Source organism: Rhopalosiphum maidis, chromosome 2, assembly GCF_003676215.2.
Source record: "Rhopalosiphum maidis isolate BTI-1 chromosome 2, ASM367621v3, whole genome shotgun sequence".
NCBI classification, from domain to species: Eukaryota; Metazoa; Arthropoda; class Insecta; order Hemiptera; family Aphididae; genus Rhopalosiphum; species Rhopalosiphum maidis.
In genome coordinates, this window is record NC_040878.1 from 29,741,061 (window position 1) to 29,756,796 (window position 15,736).

Consider the following 15,736-nt stretch of genomic DNA (forward strand, 5'->3'; position numbering starts at 1 on the left):
ATAACCCATTAGTAGCATTTGTCCATATCTTAGTCCAACAGTAAACCAAGTTGAGGTGGTGATTTGTTGAACTACAATATTGAGATAACATTATTAAACTCTATACTATATATCGGCTATAATATTTCTATGTTACCGGCTTACCTATAGTAGTATTTCTTGTTTTAGGAAAATCATACGGAGAAAAGGTGAAAGGCTCGCTACCACGGGGAATTTCTGCCTTGATACTTTGAAAAGTTGAGATTGATTTTCTATACCTATCATTACAAAAAAACTTCTAAACATGATTTGAGAACAATGTAATATGAAGCAGGTAAGAAAGTTTTTAATATTTTATACAATAGTCATTAGCCCATCGTGACATACCCCTACTAAATTAAAAGCTTGAATGTATAAATATATTATTAAAGAAATAGATTTTTTTTAAGCATTCAATATTGAATTAAGTGGAATAAAATTTCAGGGGGTATTTTGCAAAAGTCGTATTGTTAAAACCTTATTCCGTTCGTCTGAAAGTTTAAATGATTATTAATCAAAATATATTTGTTTAATATCCGATATTTATGAAAGTGTATTGACGTGATTTTCAATTTTTTACGCCTTATTCTAAATACATTTTACGCACGTTAAAGTCATTACTACGTATTATACACTTTGGATAAGGATAGCCCTCATTCTCCTACTATTGTCCGGAAAAAAACAATCCGATCACGCGTATATGTTCGCCCACGACAATCGCTACACTGCGCGACATTTTGAGTTTCTATAATAATAGGTAACATCGCCACGCGATACCTCTTAGGTATAGAATTATTTTGAATTTAACTCGCTCGTTACAAATAACTACATGCGAGTAATACATGTGTGCGTGCGCTAGAGTCCGGGCCGGGTCCAAAATCGGAGGTTATTATTATAATAATATTATACACCTGTGCGGCGGCGGCGGCGGCGGCGGAATTGGAACAATGAACGGTCGTTTCTGCCCACGTGCCGGTCGCACACACACACATGATATTAATAATAATATTATCGTATTATACGCGTCAGACACGCACAGGTAACTCACCCATCCTCATTGTGTTGTTATCTTGTGTTATATACGCACGGGACGCCAGGACGTTATTGGTGCGTCCATCATGCCGAGTATTTTCCACGTATACTCGGTCGGAGTACACGGGGGCTGGAATAGCAGTGGTTAGAGTGGCGAATTTCGAGACCAACAGAGTATATTTATTATAAGTGTGGAGGGGAGGAAATAATATATAGTGTGAATGTCCACCGCACTTTTGTCACAAGTAAGTAACAACGACCACCCTCGTCAGAATTAGTCGTATACACGGGAGACACGAGACTTTGTCCGCGGAAACAACGAATTACTAAGCGAACGACCGTCATCGAATTCCCCGCGGACACGCCGAAATCGCGTCTCTCGGCTTAACCGTATTTTTTATTTCTAGTCTAATACCACCTACATACGTATATAGACGATCTGTATCATAATAAATCTCTTTACGCCCGTACACCTATATGTGTATACAGTGACATGCACAGAGGTATAAACTCTGTCATTAGCGGGGCGGAGTGAGTGCCTATACGCACGCACGCACGCACACGCGCATAATATACGTATTCGTATGTGTTATAATAATGTTATATTATGGACATGATGCGCGCGCGTATATAGGTAGGTAAGGCGGCGGCGGAGAAGAATGGCCGGGGCGTGGAGACGATCCGGCGCGTGCACCGCTAATAATAATGATGTCGAAGACGATGAAGAATAACACACACACACACATATATAAACACAAAAAAAACCGAAGATGACGACGATAATAATAACGTATATAATAATAATAATAATATCTGTATTATTATAATAGCGCGTACGTTGCGTTTGCAGCGGGCGTATAATATATATGTAATATCAAATGAAATCGAAACTCGAGTCTCGACCGCGTGTCGGCGGCGCCTATATTTATGCACACGACATGACGACGTTATGATAATATTATTATTATATGGCTGCAGCACAGAGAGACGACGGAAGACGCGCGTGCCCTGCAGTCTCGATCACGTCACCGTCGCGTTACAAATTGCCTCGACCGTCGTGTGGAGTGACTGGGAAGTGCGTATGTCAGTGTGGTTTACCTGTACCAACGGCAATTCGATGGCGTACATTGTTTAGGGACGCATAACTTCAAAAGTTGCAGATATCCATAGATTATTGCACACGACGAGAACGATTGGTCAAACATTTTTTTGCCGGATACTAAATCGCAGTGGCGTAGCCAGGAAGAGGGCTAATATCGAGAGCTTTAAAAATTATATTACTTTTTAATGGTCTATGAAAATCGCTACAAAGATATAAAAATTTTGCTTTACAAAAATTGATTAGCCCATCCCGAAAAGAATCCTGGCTACGCTATTGCTAAATCGAAATTCGATTTTTAATTTTATCGCCCGATACGATGTTTTTGATATTATTATTATAATAATATTATGATTAAAAATAGAGTCCAAATGTTATCCGTAGAGACTCCGATCTCCTGCTGAACAACGCATTCTTCGCCCAAAGTACCTGTTATACTTTAGAACGATATTTATTTGGTTCTTGTCGTTTTATTTTTTTTAGTAAGCTATTTTATCGGAGCAGTAATAACTAATAATAATAAGAACTTATAATATAGTATAATACAGTATACGTTTCGTGTGGAAAATCGAAAAGAAAAACGTCAATCGAACGATCCTAAATATATGGAAATACGTCCTCGCTATATATTGTGGATAATGCACATATATTTTATATACTCGTATAATAGAGGATTCAAACATTTTGTACGACGATATGAAATTCTTTTATTGCATGACGACCCGCCTGTGGTAGGAACATCTCGGTTTGCACTTCGTCTCGCGAAATATTATTACGGCGTCTTGCAGGTATTATACAGGCATTATATTTTATACAGGTATATACCCAGTCCCACAAATGCGGTATTCGCAGTAATCAGGTCGTGAGAACGGCGATGGTTGCATAATAATATGTATACACAAGAGGTAGCTAAAATCGCGAACGCTGCGGCATCCCGTGTGTGTATAATTGCAGCGGTTTCATTACAATAATACGTTTTATTATATAGTAGGCACATAGAATTTGTGTCCGGAAAGAATCTCTAGTCGAATCCATCTGCCAGCAGGGCGATAATTATCGAGGTGATTTATACCTCGGAGGAAACTCTATGTATATGTACTATAACTTTACTCGCGCTACGAGGAACGTTTCGGAATGTGTAACACGGTTTATCCATATATATATAAACATATTATATTGTTTTATATTTTATAGTCGTGCACAAGGACGGTACGATTTGCAAAGGTCGACAGAAATAGAAGGTATACTCGACTAATGCAGTGTGGTACTGCATCGCATGGTCAAGACGAGGACGTAAACATTATGTAATTGATTTTAGCTTTTTGTTTTTAAATATCGGTAAATAGAGAACATAATATGTATTACACTTGTATGGTCGTCTTGTTAGCTGGTATTAAAATAATTGTTAAAACGTCGGTTTTGAGTTCACCGAGAGTAAAGTCTGTTTTTTAGTGAGTTGTATAAACAATTGATCAATTTAATGGTTCACCGGCGGCATATAACGAACCAATCGTGGGCCACTATAAATCATGTTTAAGAAACCATTAGCTCACTATTGAATCATCAAAAATATTTAATGACTGTTTATGCATACCACCATGTTATGTATATACGAAATACATTGTTATTTATTTATTCGGATGACTTGCAATAGATTTATTGCCCGTTATATTTTCTAATAGAAAATTAATACTGTAGGTATAATATGTTTTAGGAATACGGAGAGATGAATTAGAGCGAAGTCGGTAAATGCTATTACCTGTAATTTTGATCGACCCTGATACTATTCTTACAAGGGGTGCTATGAAGACTTATGTTATATTTCAAAGGATTTGAAGATTTTCAATGTCTGACGAGACGCGTTTTACACACATGTGCAGAGGTGGTAAGCTGTTCGCGGTGTATAAGATCTCGCGGTCTACGCGTCCGTTTGATATGTTAACCGCGATTTTGTTAAACTCTTCTGCCCACTCTCTATACAAAATATGGCTTCCGACACCTACCGCGACTACACTACACGACTTTGCGGATCGACCGCTTTGTGCTATTCACAGATATTGAAAGGCCTAGGCATTTTGCGGAAATCAGTGGCACGTATATTCCAGGTGCACACACACACACGCGCACTGCAATCGTATTGCGATATTATAACAATATAATAATAATAATATGTATAGGTATGTGGGTATATGTGGGTAATAACGTAACGACAATACGAACGAATTATGCAAATGTTGCGGGACCCCGAAGAACACACGTGACGTTTTGGGCGTCGGAACTAGTGTATAGGTACATATTATTATATACGTAGTTTATATGTTTTATTGTTAAGTCGGTAATTCGTTTAGACGGCGCGGTGGCGATTGACGAAAAAAAAAATTGTCGCGCGTGTGGTGCGGTCACGTTTTAAATATGATTTAATATTATAATATAATAATATTATTGCCGCAGTCGTAATAACAATCGTTAATAATGCACTACCGAACTTCCTTCCTCTTTCCCACACATGTGCACTAGATTATTATACGCGCACATATTATATATTGTGTTTGGGTTGCTGCGGTTACCTGTGGCCCTACCGAATTACGACGTATTATTAATATTGTTACTGTTGTTGTATGGTGAATACCACCTTATACAAATGTACCAACCTATACATAGTTGACGCGGAAACCACCCCTGACCGACCGACCGACAATCGCGCTCGGCTCATAATGATGTATAAAACTTAGCGCCTCCTACTTATGTTTAATAATATAATGTGACGTTGTATTGTCGACCGGCGGGTGGGTGGGTACATATAAACGGTGCGCAGAGTCCACCGCGTGTGATTATATCGAATCGCTCATAACATAACTCCGCCACCGCGCCACCGAACTTCCGGTCTCCAGGGGTGCGGATCCGGTGTTTCGAGTGCGCATATGTATTTAATATTATATTGTACGTTTTCGGTATTTTTATATCCGGCCCGCGAATGCGCCCGGTTAATATTATTAGTATGCGTGCGGTTATCTGCAGACACATATTATTATAGCTGCGTATTTATTTATATATTTGTATGCATCGTATCGATTGATCGATGCAATATTACGGCAAGATACGAATACTACCTATATTATTATATACATCGACGATGTCATATACGCATAAATGTGTCGCGCAGCTCATATTGAAAAAACGAATGGACGAGCTCGTCGAAACTTTATAATCGAAATTAAACCCGATAACGTTGTCACGTTCTCCAAAAGTTGTTACAACATCGCTCCCTCTTCCTTTTTGTAATATATTTATGTATATATATATGTGCGTAAACTAAAGGTCCACGTATATAACTGAACACGTGACATTCCGGTCGGATAACTTACTACGCGACATTTGCTATTTTTTTTTTTTTTTTTTTACTTAGGTTCCAAGACTTTAAGACACCTTTAAGTATACTACCATCCACCGTAGAACATACAATAGCTTATTTTTTATACCGTGATTTTGGTATATACCACAAACAGAGATGCAGCTGCAACGGTTGTGGTTTGTACGTTGGTATATCTATACACCCGTCTAGCGTAAGGGTTGTTTTTGTTAGGCCACCGTATACTGTTGATCACAACCGGTTGCAGGGCCCTCTTTTATCCGATATATAGGTATACATGTATATATAGATTTATATAATACGCATCATACTGCGCAGTTGTTATAAATATATTACATGTATATTGTATAGTGTAAGCAGTGACCGTTGTAAGCAATGCAAGAGTTGACGGAGCTTTGTATATGATATTATAGCTATAATATTTGTGACTTAAAATGCAAAAAGCGTTGATTTTTATAATTAAATATATTTTTTTTTTTTAGTTGTTACATGAATCATTCAAATCCTCTAAATCACTAGCAACAGATCATCGTTTATATACAGTAACTTGTGAACACATAGTCTGTATCCAACTATACTATGGTCGCTTTTTTGAGCATATATAAAACAACAACTGATTGGTCCACCCTAACAACCCTTGCAGCTCACCTCATATAAGTCCAGTCTGTAAATACACGATATTTATTTTTTATATTATTATAATGTATGATATTTATAGCACACCGTCTGTAGCCAATGCTCTTTAAAATATTTCTTCTATCCAACTTCGAAAGTTGTAATCATACAATCGACGGCAGAATGTTATCATTATAAAACGTACACATCCCTAAATCATCGCTTTTACTGCACATTGTAGACAGCCCTTTTTCTGTACAATCTCTTATAATATACGTTTGTATGTATATATAATATATATAGGTCGTTGGCCTAAACGCATTTCCTCGTCGATAGTCGTTTTATAATATATAATATAATATAGGTATTTATTGATATTAGGCACTCTCTCATGCTCGTTATTATGTATTTTATACATAATATATAGCTGCCTATAATATCTTATGATCGATGCATTCGAAACGAACCGCTTTCGCGATCAGTCCGCCATCTGTTAAATTTATTTTAAAACTTCCCCCGAGCTTCTCTCCGACGCGTATCTAATGAAGATAATAACGATAATAATAATAATCTATTAAGCACTCTCCGAAATAGGCGCATTCTCGCTAGAATGCTGGATGTATTATACCTAAACTATATACGCACTGCACTAATGATAACAATAATAACAACGATATCGCGTCGGTGTTCCGGTTCGTGTTCACATATATACAAAGATCGAAACGATGATAAATCGCAGTAACGGGAGAGCGACTTTTATCGACGCAGTGGCGCAGTGCTCATGTTTGTGACGTACATAGCGTATTAGTGTGCGTGTGTAGGAGACTTGGTGCGTATTTATAAATAGATTATGTGTCTTCTCGGTTGACTGGCTACCTCCAAACAAGGCTTTTATTAAGTCTTCTGAGGAGAGGCCATTTTTTTTTTTACACTTTTCTATTTAGTTTTTGTCGAATAACTCGTCGGGACTAAAACGGTGTTTTTCTAAAATATATAAAAAAGCAACAACGCGGTCGATTACAGTTTACGATTTTTTAATATTATTATCTAATCGCCATAGCAAACACGCGGTATATAATATAACTGTACACTCTTATTGCCGGACCATATAACGCGGACGGCGGCTCGGTCGGTGTACGGTGATAATGATTTACCCCACTCGGTCAATGGGTCCGAAAAACGTATATACATAAAACGTAATAAAACGGCGAAAACACGTTTTTAAACGCGATACTTAAAAAAAAAAAATCACGTGGCGTATGCGTTTTGTCGGGTTTTTTTTTCCAAACCCTTAAATCCAATTACGAGGATGTTCTCACAGTTAAAAATGTTCAACACATTTTACACACACACACACAGGCGCGCGCGTGGAAATGTTTATGATGTAGGTTGTGGTTATACGTCGTGTAGTAGGTATATATGTATATAATTTGAACGCCGACGACTCGCGGTGTGGTCATAATTCCTCGGTACGTTTTAATAAAACAATACAACACATTATTTTGACATAAAACCATGTGGGTACGCATACACATACACTGCAATAATAACGATGTATACATGCGATATGTGGACGGTGCGTTGTGTGTATATACTTCATTATATGTTATATCCAAGTGATCCATTAATCACGGAGCGGTAGTATAATAATATATATATATATATATTCATAAATAACTCCACGCCCGGTGTAATAATTTTATAATATTGTATACCTAAAACGCGGTGGATACCACGTTCCACGGGTACGCTAATATTGTTCATCGCCCTTTCCCCCTTTATACTTGAATAATTTTTTTATTAAAAACCTTATTTTTGAAATGTTTAAGTTGATAATAATGATATGGATTGTATTTTAAAATATTTTCAATATTGTCTTATTTTACCCATTATTTAAACCATATTCAGTAGCAATTCCAGTTTTTATTTTTTTGTAATAAACGTCGCCCTTTTATCTGTAAATATTGTTAAGCAAACGATTATTTTTTGAAAATTTTGAAGATTTTATTTATTTAAATTTGACTATTTATGGAATTGAAAGATTGGAGACTATGATTATTCAAAAATTAAAGTTATCTATATAGTATATACTATACACAATATATAGGTATTAAAAATGGAAGTGATCGTGCTTGGTAAATTACTTTTTATATATTTAAATATACTACGCTGAATAATAATATATTATTACGTAGCAACTTATTGATACCGGTGAACATTTTATCTATAGATTGCCAATAAAAATACAATTAATGCATCGTTAGACATATTTTTTTTTTTTTTTTTAGAAATCACTTATATCAGAGTAGTAAGGTGTTAAAAACGTACAAATAAATTTGTTTCAATTATGATTTACCGTATATAGTAAGATACTAAATAATAATTTAATTGTACCCATTAATATTAATAATATAATAAACAATATGTGCAGCGTATGTAGATACATATAGCCGTGTGTAGGTGTAATAAGTAATAACTAGTAAAGTTGTAACACACTACAGTCGACAGCTCGTGTTTCAGTTTTCTCATTATTATATCTTAGGATATACAGATATATACTTACATAATATACTAAATAATGTTATGATAACATTTCCTAGGCATACGTCGCCCGTATCGCGATTTGCGCAATTCGTCTAATGAGCGACTCAAAGGAAAACCGTGCGAGCGTATCTTCAGGGATATCTGGCTCGTTAAAAACAAAAACAAAATCGCGTACGAAAAACGCCTTGATTTCACGGTCAACGCAGTTCGCGCGGATCAAAATTCATATACCACTACACAAACCAGTAGGTTCGTGTATTATTTATTCCGTGTGTGCAATGTAAATCTTCGCGCGAGTAGTGTGTTATAACCTTTTTTTTTTTTTTGTTTTTAATTCTTGCACTAATGAACGCGCCCGCTCGTCTCCCCGATAAACGCAACTACTACGACGTATATATACTATTATTTTTTATATTTACGATCTATATAATACACGCGCGCGGTACCTATGTGTGTTCATTGTACCGTAGCGCAAAAAACGATAATCTTTCCGCTGTCGCGTAAATGCGTAATAGTCGCTTAATATTTTTACATTCTCATTAAAATAGGCACTAATAGTATACGTCTTATTCCTTGGATTTTTTTCCCAAAATCAAGATATATTATACTGTACTCCGGGCCACGAGAGATCAGTACTTTCACGCGCATGTAAAATGGCCGATAGCGGCGGCAGCGTCGCTGTCAGTGGGTAAATGGGTGGGGGATGCGCGGAATCGGAGGAGTTTTGGTCGAAATGCGGTACTGATCTCTCGTGGGCCGGAGTATAGGTGTCTAAGTTAGTATACTATAGCGATGTACAAATAGTGAATGTTGGGTTTTACTGAATATTATAATAAGACCAAACAGATTAGGGTAAATACTTTTAAAAATTGTCTTAATACAACATTTCAAATTAATCGAAATACTATTCAAGTCTGAACAATATCTATAGATCGTTATATGGATGAGTATTTGGTAGGTATACTTATTAATACATAAGTATATTTGGTATTTTTTTCTAGCGAGTACGGTACATAATATAAAATAATAATTATTACTATAGTGTTATTTTATTGTCACAATTATAATTTTACTCGGTATCATAATATATTATAGTAGGAGTAATTTTTTCAACTGTTACTTTAGTTTAAATAATACATTTACAGTTTTTCAAAAAAACAAAAATATGTTTTGAATCTTTTCTGAAAATGTGTAGTATATGTAACTCAACGCAATATTATTGATTATAGCCCGAGTGAAGTGTATAGTAGGTATTATTAGTATTTGAATAGATTTTTTAATTTTATATCAAATCGATTTGCTAAAATAAATATTTGCTGTTATTGATATATAGGCTTTCCTTCAGCATTAAACGATCGATGCATATGATACAATGTATCATTAGGAATGCGTAATTTTAATAATTATAATATGCGGTTCCATATTTATGCGTGCTAGTTATATTAAGGTATATGTCATAAAAGAGATAGGTAGGTATATGTTCTATTTGCACTTATAGAATTATGAATCACACTACTAATAATCACAGCCACTGCATATTATATATCGATGCATAAAAAATTCCTACCCCTTCGTCTGTATATATAAAATTATACACGTATGTATAAAATATTTTTGTTTTTTTTTTTTCTAACTGCAATTGATACATAGGTAACCTATACATACGGCATATTATATATATTACACGGAAGGCCGTGACTCTGCACCTGTGCACGAAATACACGAGTGTAAACATTGGTGCACACTCCACAGTCAACAATCATCAGGTGAGGCGACGAGACCCCGGGGAGGGTCTCCACCGATTTGTAATTCAAATTGAAATCTATCGCGCGCGCCGTTATTAAAAATTCACCCCGCCTCAGCTATATATAGTGTGCATTTAGTATAATGCTATATGTGTACCTATGTATTTATAGAGGTAGATAAAAACCGGTGACGTGGTGTGTGCAGTGATCGAGATTTTTTTCTGTCGCCACCGGTCGAACCCGATCGACGATTTTGACACTCGAACTGCACCTATTATATTATATATTGTTAAAAAAAATATAGGGTTTTTATTCTTTCCCGCCGTCGTTTAGTCGTCTGCTGTATACCCTCATGGTTATATTTTATTGTTGTTGTTGTATAGTCGGTTTTTTTACTGTGCAATACATTGTTATTCGCTAAATATTTACTATCCAAAATATGGTGTTGAAAAAAGAGCACAATTATTGCAGTACAAAAAAAAGTTAAACTCAAAAACCAATGGATAACACGTTGCACAAAAGTACGCATGAAATTGTAAGAAATTATTAGATATTTCACATCATTATACAATTTAGAAAATGCGACTTTTAACAATAATGGTTGCTTCTCGATATGTGTTTGCAGGGACGTCCAATATTGAGTTATTATTCTAACGTATATAGTTCAAAATATTTTCTAAACTTTCCCGATATCTCCAAGAACAATTTGAAATTTTCATCAAAATCGGTCGAGTAGTTTTTAAGTATTAAAGCTACAAACATATTTTTATTTATATATTTGTATACATACATTTTTGTAACTAATACCAACCTCATAAAAAAGTAAAAAATATTCGGTTTTCGTAAGCCACTCTACGGTGTTAACCTATTGGGTTGAAAAATTAAGCTATGAAAGTATGAACACTTCCTGAGTCTCGAGGACTATGTATGCACAATTCAACTATAATTATTATATAGTTCAGTATTTATAATTACCAAATTTATAAACCCTACACAATAAATCACAAATTATATTAATTATATATATATATAGAGAGAGAGAGAGAGAGATAGGTATCATATAGGCAGTTAAGTAAGGTTAGGTCAGATCGTGATTTGGAATTGTACTACCAAATTGATATTCCACCAGTGAAAAAATAAGCGTTTTTCGAAAACACTATGATATGTCATTTTTCAAATTACGCCGACCGGTTATGATCTCGTTACGATATTATATTGTATAATTAATAATTATATTATGTAGACCAATTCGCTCCGTATAATAATACGATGACGATCATCGATCATCGATGTTAACACGCGTGCATAGCTGACGATAAAATATTATATTATTAGTGTTGTGCGTGATGAGTATGATAGAAAAAAATAATTTATATAGGTTCTTACTGTTATAGTATATATATAAAACCCTATGGCTTTGATTAATAATAAAGTATAAATGTTTCATAAATTGTAATTGATTATTGTCGGTAGGTACACTACATATACCTCATGAGTAAAGGGTAAATCAGATATGATAAAAGATTAAAAATAAAGAATTTCTGTTTCATAACGTGTTTTTGTAATTGCATACGACTGTCGACTGCAACAAAACGCGCATTATTAAACCTACTTCATATTTTAGCGTTCGATAATGTTCATCAACATAATGCAATTATTTACGAAGATAAATTTCTCACACATGATAACAACGAGCGGGCCTGTGAACTTACGCCAAAAAAAATTGTTAAACTTTAAACATGCGTATGCAATATGTCTATGCTTAATAGTATAATAGGATATCATCATGCATATTAAATATTTTCGAAATTATTTTTATTTTTCATTTTAATTGTAAAATATTAATTTAGGTATTGCAGATAAATAAGTATAAAATATTTGATGCACAACTTTGTCGAGATAAATAAAATAACTTTTTTTGTTGTAATTTTTACTTAGGTATATAATAGTGTTATAATTAATAAATAGATATATAGACGTATCACGTATGGTATAGGTATCGACGTGAATGCATTTGATTCACCTCGTCATCGCTTTACATTCCTGTCGGCTCCAGTAATTTTTCTTAAGATTTTTGACTTTTGCGATATTAAAATAACCCGCAAATATGCATTACAGTATCACATTATAGTTTATTATAGTTGAGTAAGTATAATATGTGTTCTACGAGCAGATTGTGTTATTATACGTATTTTTGTATTATTTATTTACCTTCTCAAATATTTAACCAATGTGCAGCGTTTATACATATATACGTTATACACGTTTAATTCATTTTTAGCAGAAAAAAAAATAACAATATTATGAAATCCCGTACACATATATAAATAATAATATAAACTTATAATTAACGCGTACCTATTATAATGGTATGTATATAATATGTATTTATCCGGTTTGTATTATACACGCGTATTATACTATTACATAGAGGTATAGCGTACACATTCTCTCAAAAAAAAAAACACAAACATTGTCCAAACACCTATTTTTCTCCAGTTATAATACATAATAGTATGTTCAATGTTCATTGCCACGACGCAGGGTCGAATTTAATAGAAGAGTTAGTAAGAAAAAAAGTTCGTGAGACAGTTGGTCGAATGTTTCCCAAGACACGTTAATTACACACACATTCGGGTAAACAAGCGTACACATATAAACACACACACACACACACACACACAAGTTATTTTAGATATATATTATAGATATAAATATTATAATTAAAAATATTTTTCGTATTTATATTTCATACGCTATAATATATTCGGCATAAATTGGGGCAAGGATTTGAATGGTTTACGTGTATATAATATCCTTTAGGTAGGTTACTGGGTATACGTATAATTTTAAAATACTACGGCAGTGGCGAACGCACGACGATTATATCTCATTAATTATATATGCACACGCATTCGGTATTATTATACTTTATTAAGTATATTATTATAAATAAATAATATTGATTGGAGGATGTGAATTCGGTTTATTTACCCTGCGAATTGTACGGGTAAAAGTAAATGAGATTTACGTACGCACATAATTTTACTGATGTTTATTTTACACATTTTCAGTTCTTAAAATCGAGTGAACTCTTCACTTTAAATATTTTTATTAGTGTAACAACTTTTTCTTAGATGCCTACTATTGTATTATTTGGTGTTTATGCCTACAACTATAGCTATACATAATAATTGTTTTATACTGTGTGCCCACTTTTTTTTTAAAGATTTCTTAAATGAACAATTTTATAGAACTAGGTATATATGGTATAAATGGGCTGTGTATACGATAATAAATAATATTAAATGAGCATATATATTATGTTGTGCATCGCTTAATTCTACATCATTGAAACGGATTGGCTATGAAGTGTCGCAGTTAAGATATGGTCGTAATTTGCATTTTTGTGCACACTAATTATAGCGGAGTGTATGAGCATAAAACACAATTATAATATAGACTAAGAATCAAACACACCAGAATAATTCATGATTTTCTAATGTCAAAAGAAGATCCACCTACATCAAAAACCTGCGGGAATAACACTGTAACAATCAAACGCCTACTGAAAGGATGTCGCAAGTACAAAGAGGAGCTCGAAAAATGCAAAATTCCAACATTTTAAATGCAGCACTGGGGCCCAAGCCAAAAAATAAATAAAATATTTTATAAATCGTATATAATTTATGCAGTTGAAGTTTATTTTAGATAGGACAGTATAATAATATTAAAAATTATAACAATATACATGTCGGCTGACCAATAGTCGAAAACTAGCTAATCATTTAATATTTAACTGTGTCATATTATAATAATTGTAGTTTTCATGACTGTAACTTCGCGCATGAGTGTTGTAGGCATATGTGAAAAATTCAAACATACAATTGACAATATTAAAATGCGGTCAGATTAATCATTACATCAACATCCTATCATACTTTTATTAATAGTATTTAATATCACTCGTATTGTCACGTACGGTGCTAAATTTAAACGCATTATATTATATTATAATATAGTTTCTTAAATATTAGCGTAGGACTGCATTCCTAATCGAGAGGAATATATAATATTATATTAACCTTGTAGATCGCAAGAAACTCGCTCAGCATCTAGCACATCCCCTATCATCCTCTGACCACTGGTATCTTTATTTAATTAAAAAAGCTACGTGCACTATATTACACGAGATTCTATAGTAAAATAATATATCAATCAGCTGTACAGCATAATGTATTATCGTTCCGCTTAAAACATGTTGCGGTTGTCTACCGAAATAATAATTTTAAAACAGTTAACAAAAGCCAAACATTTGAACTGTATATCGATACGTATAAAATGCAGATAATCGTTTTCCCTTTTTAATATATATATATTAGTAACGTGGCTACCTACAAATGTTTAATTGTGTACCCATTGTATTATAGTATTATACCTGTATTAGAGTACTTATAATAATTAATCGATGTAACTTAAATTGCAGTCGACAAAACGCAGCTACTTACTTCTGATAATGACGTAAGCTCGGTTATCTATAGTATATAATATGGCATCTTATCGTTCGATTTTTGTATACCTATTTAATCGTTCATATAATAACTAAATCGGCCTAAGCGTGTACTGAACCAAAAGTCACAGACGGCTAAATGCATTCCTAACTATATTTAACTAGGTAGTCAATCATTATCTATCGCGTCACTTATATAATCACCGATGCCCATTCTGCTAGAATCTTATCGTTTTCTGAGCTGTCAAATCGATGTGGCAATCATATTAACGGAAAACAGTGAACGTAGGTACATAATATTATAATTTGTAATATTCTGCACAAATTAAAATTCTCTCGTATTTATATATACTTGACCTATAAGATTTTTAATTATACAAGCTTTATTCGGCAACGATAATTTATTTATTTAATATAATAGATAGTTAAAAGGAATACTTAATAGTTTAAAATTAGTTTCGTTAAATAGTTAGGCAACCATTTATTATTTAAAAATTATACTCTGTTTTAGAGTACGCTATTCTAACATCATTAACGAATTAACTTAAAATATAAAATTGCTGTGTTTTGATACGATATAGGTATCTTTATTTATATATGTTATTGAAAAAATTGAATCATCCGCATAATAAATTCAGGATAGTTCGGTATAGACGTAGGTTAAATTAGGTACCTTGAAACTATTAAATTCATCACACAAACATAATATTGTATATTCTATAAAAGGCACGTAAAAATAAATTGTAGAAAAACTCGTTATATGTGTTCGCGTTTATAGTAAATTTGTAAAACTACAAAGTGTA

General features: G+C 33.6%; 1 protein-coding gene across 1 annotated transcript in view; it reads left to right on the top strand.

The window, feature by feature from the left end:
- The first annotated feature begins 271 nt into the window (after positions 1–271).
- LOC113554603 overlaps positions 272–15,736 on the top strand; it is a 30,317-nt gene continuing 14,852 nt past the window's right edge. Inside the window, exon 1 of the mRNA XM_026958519.1 lies at positions 272–313. Coding sequence (XP_026814320.1) covers positions 305–313 — 9 coding nt within the window. The 5' untranslated portion in view covers positions 272–304. The remainder of the gene's footprint in view (positions 314–15,736) is intronic.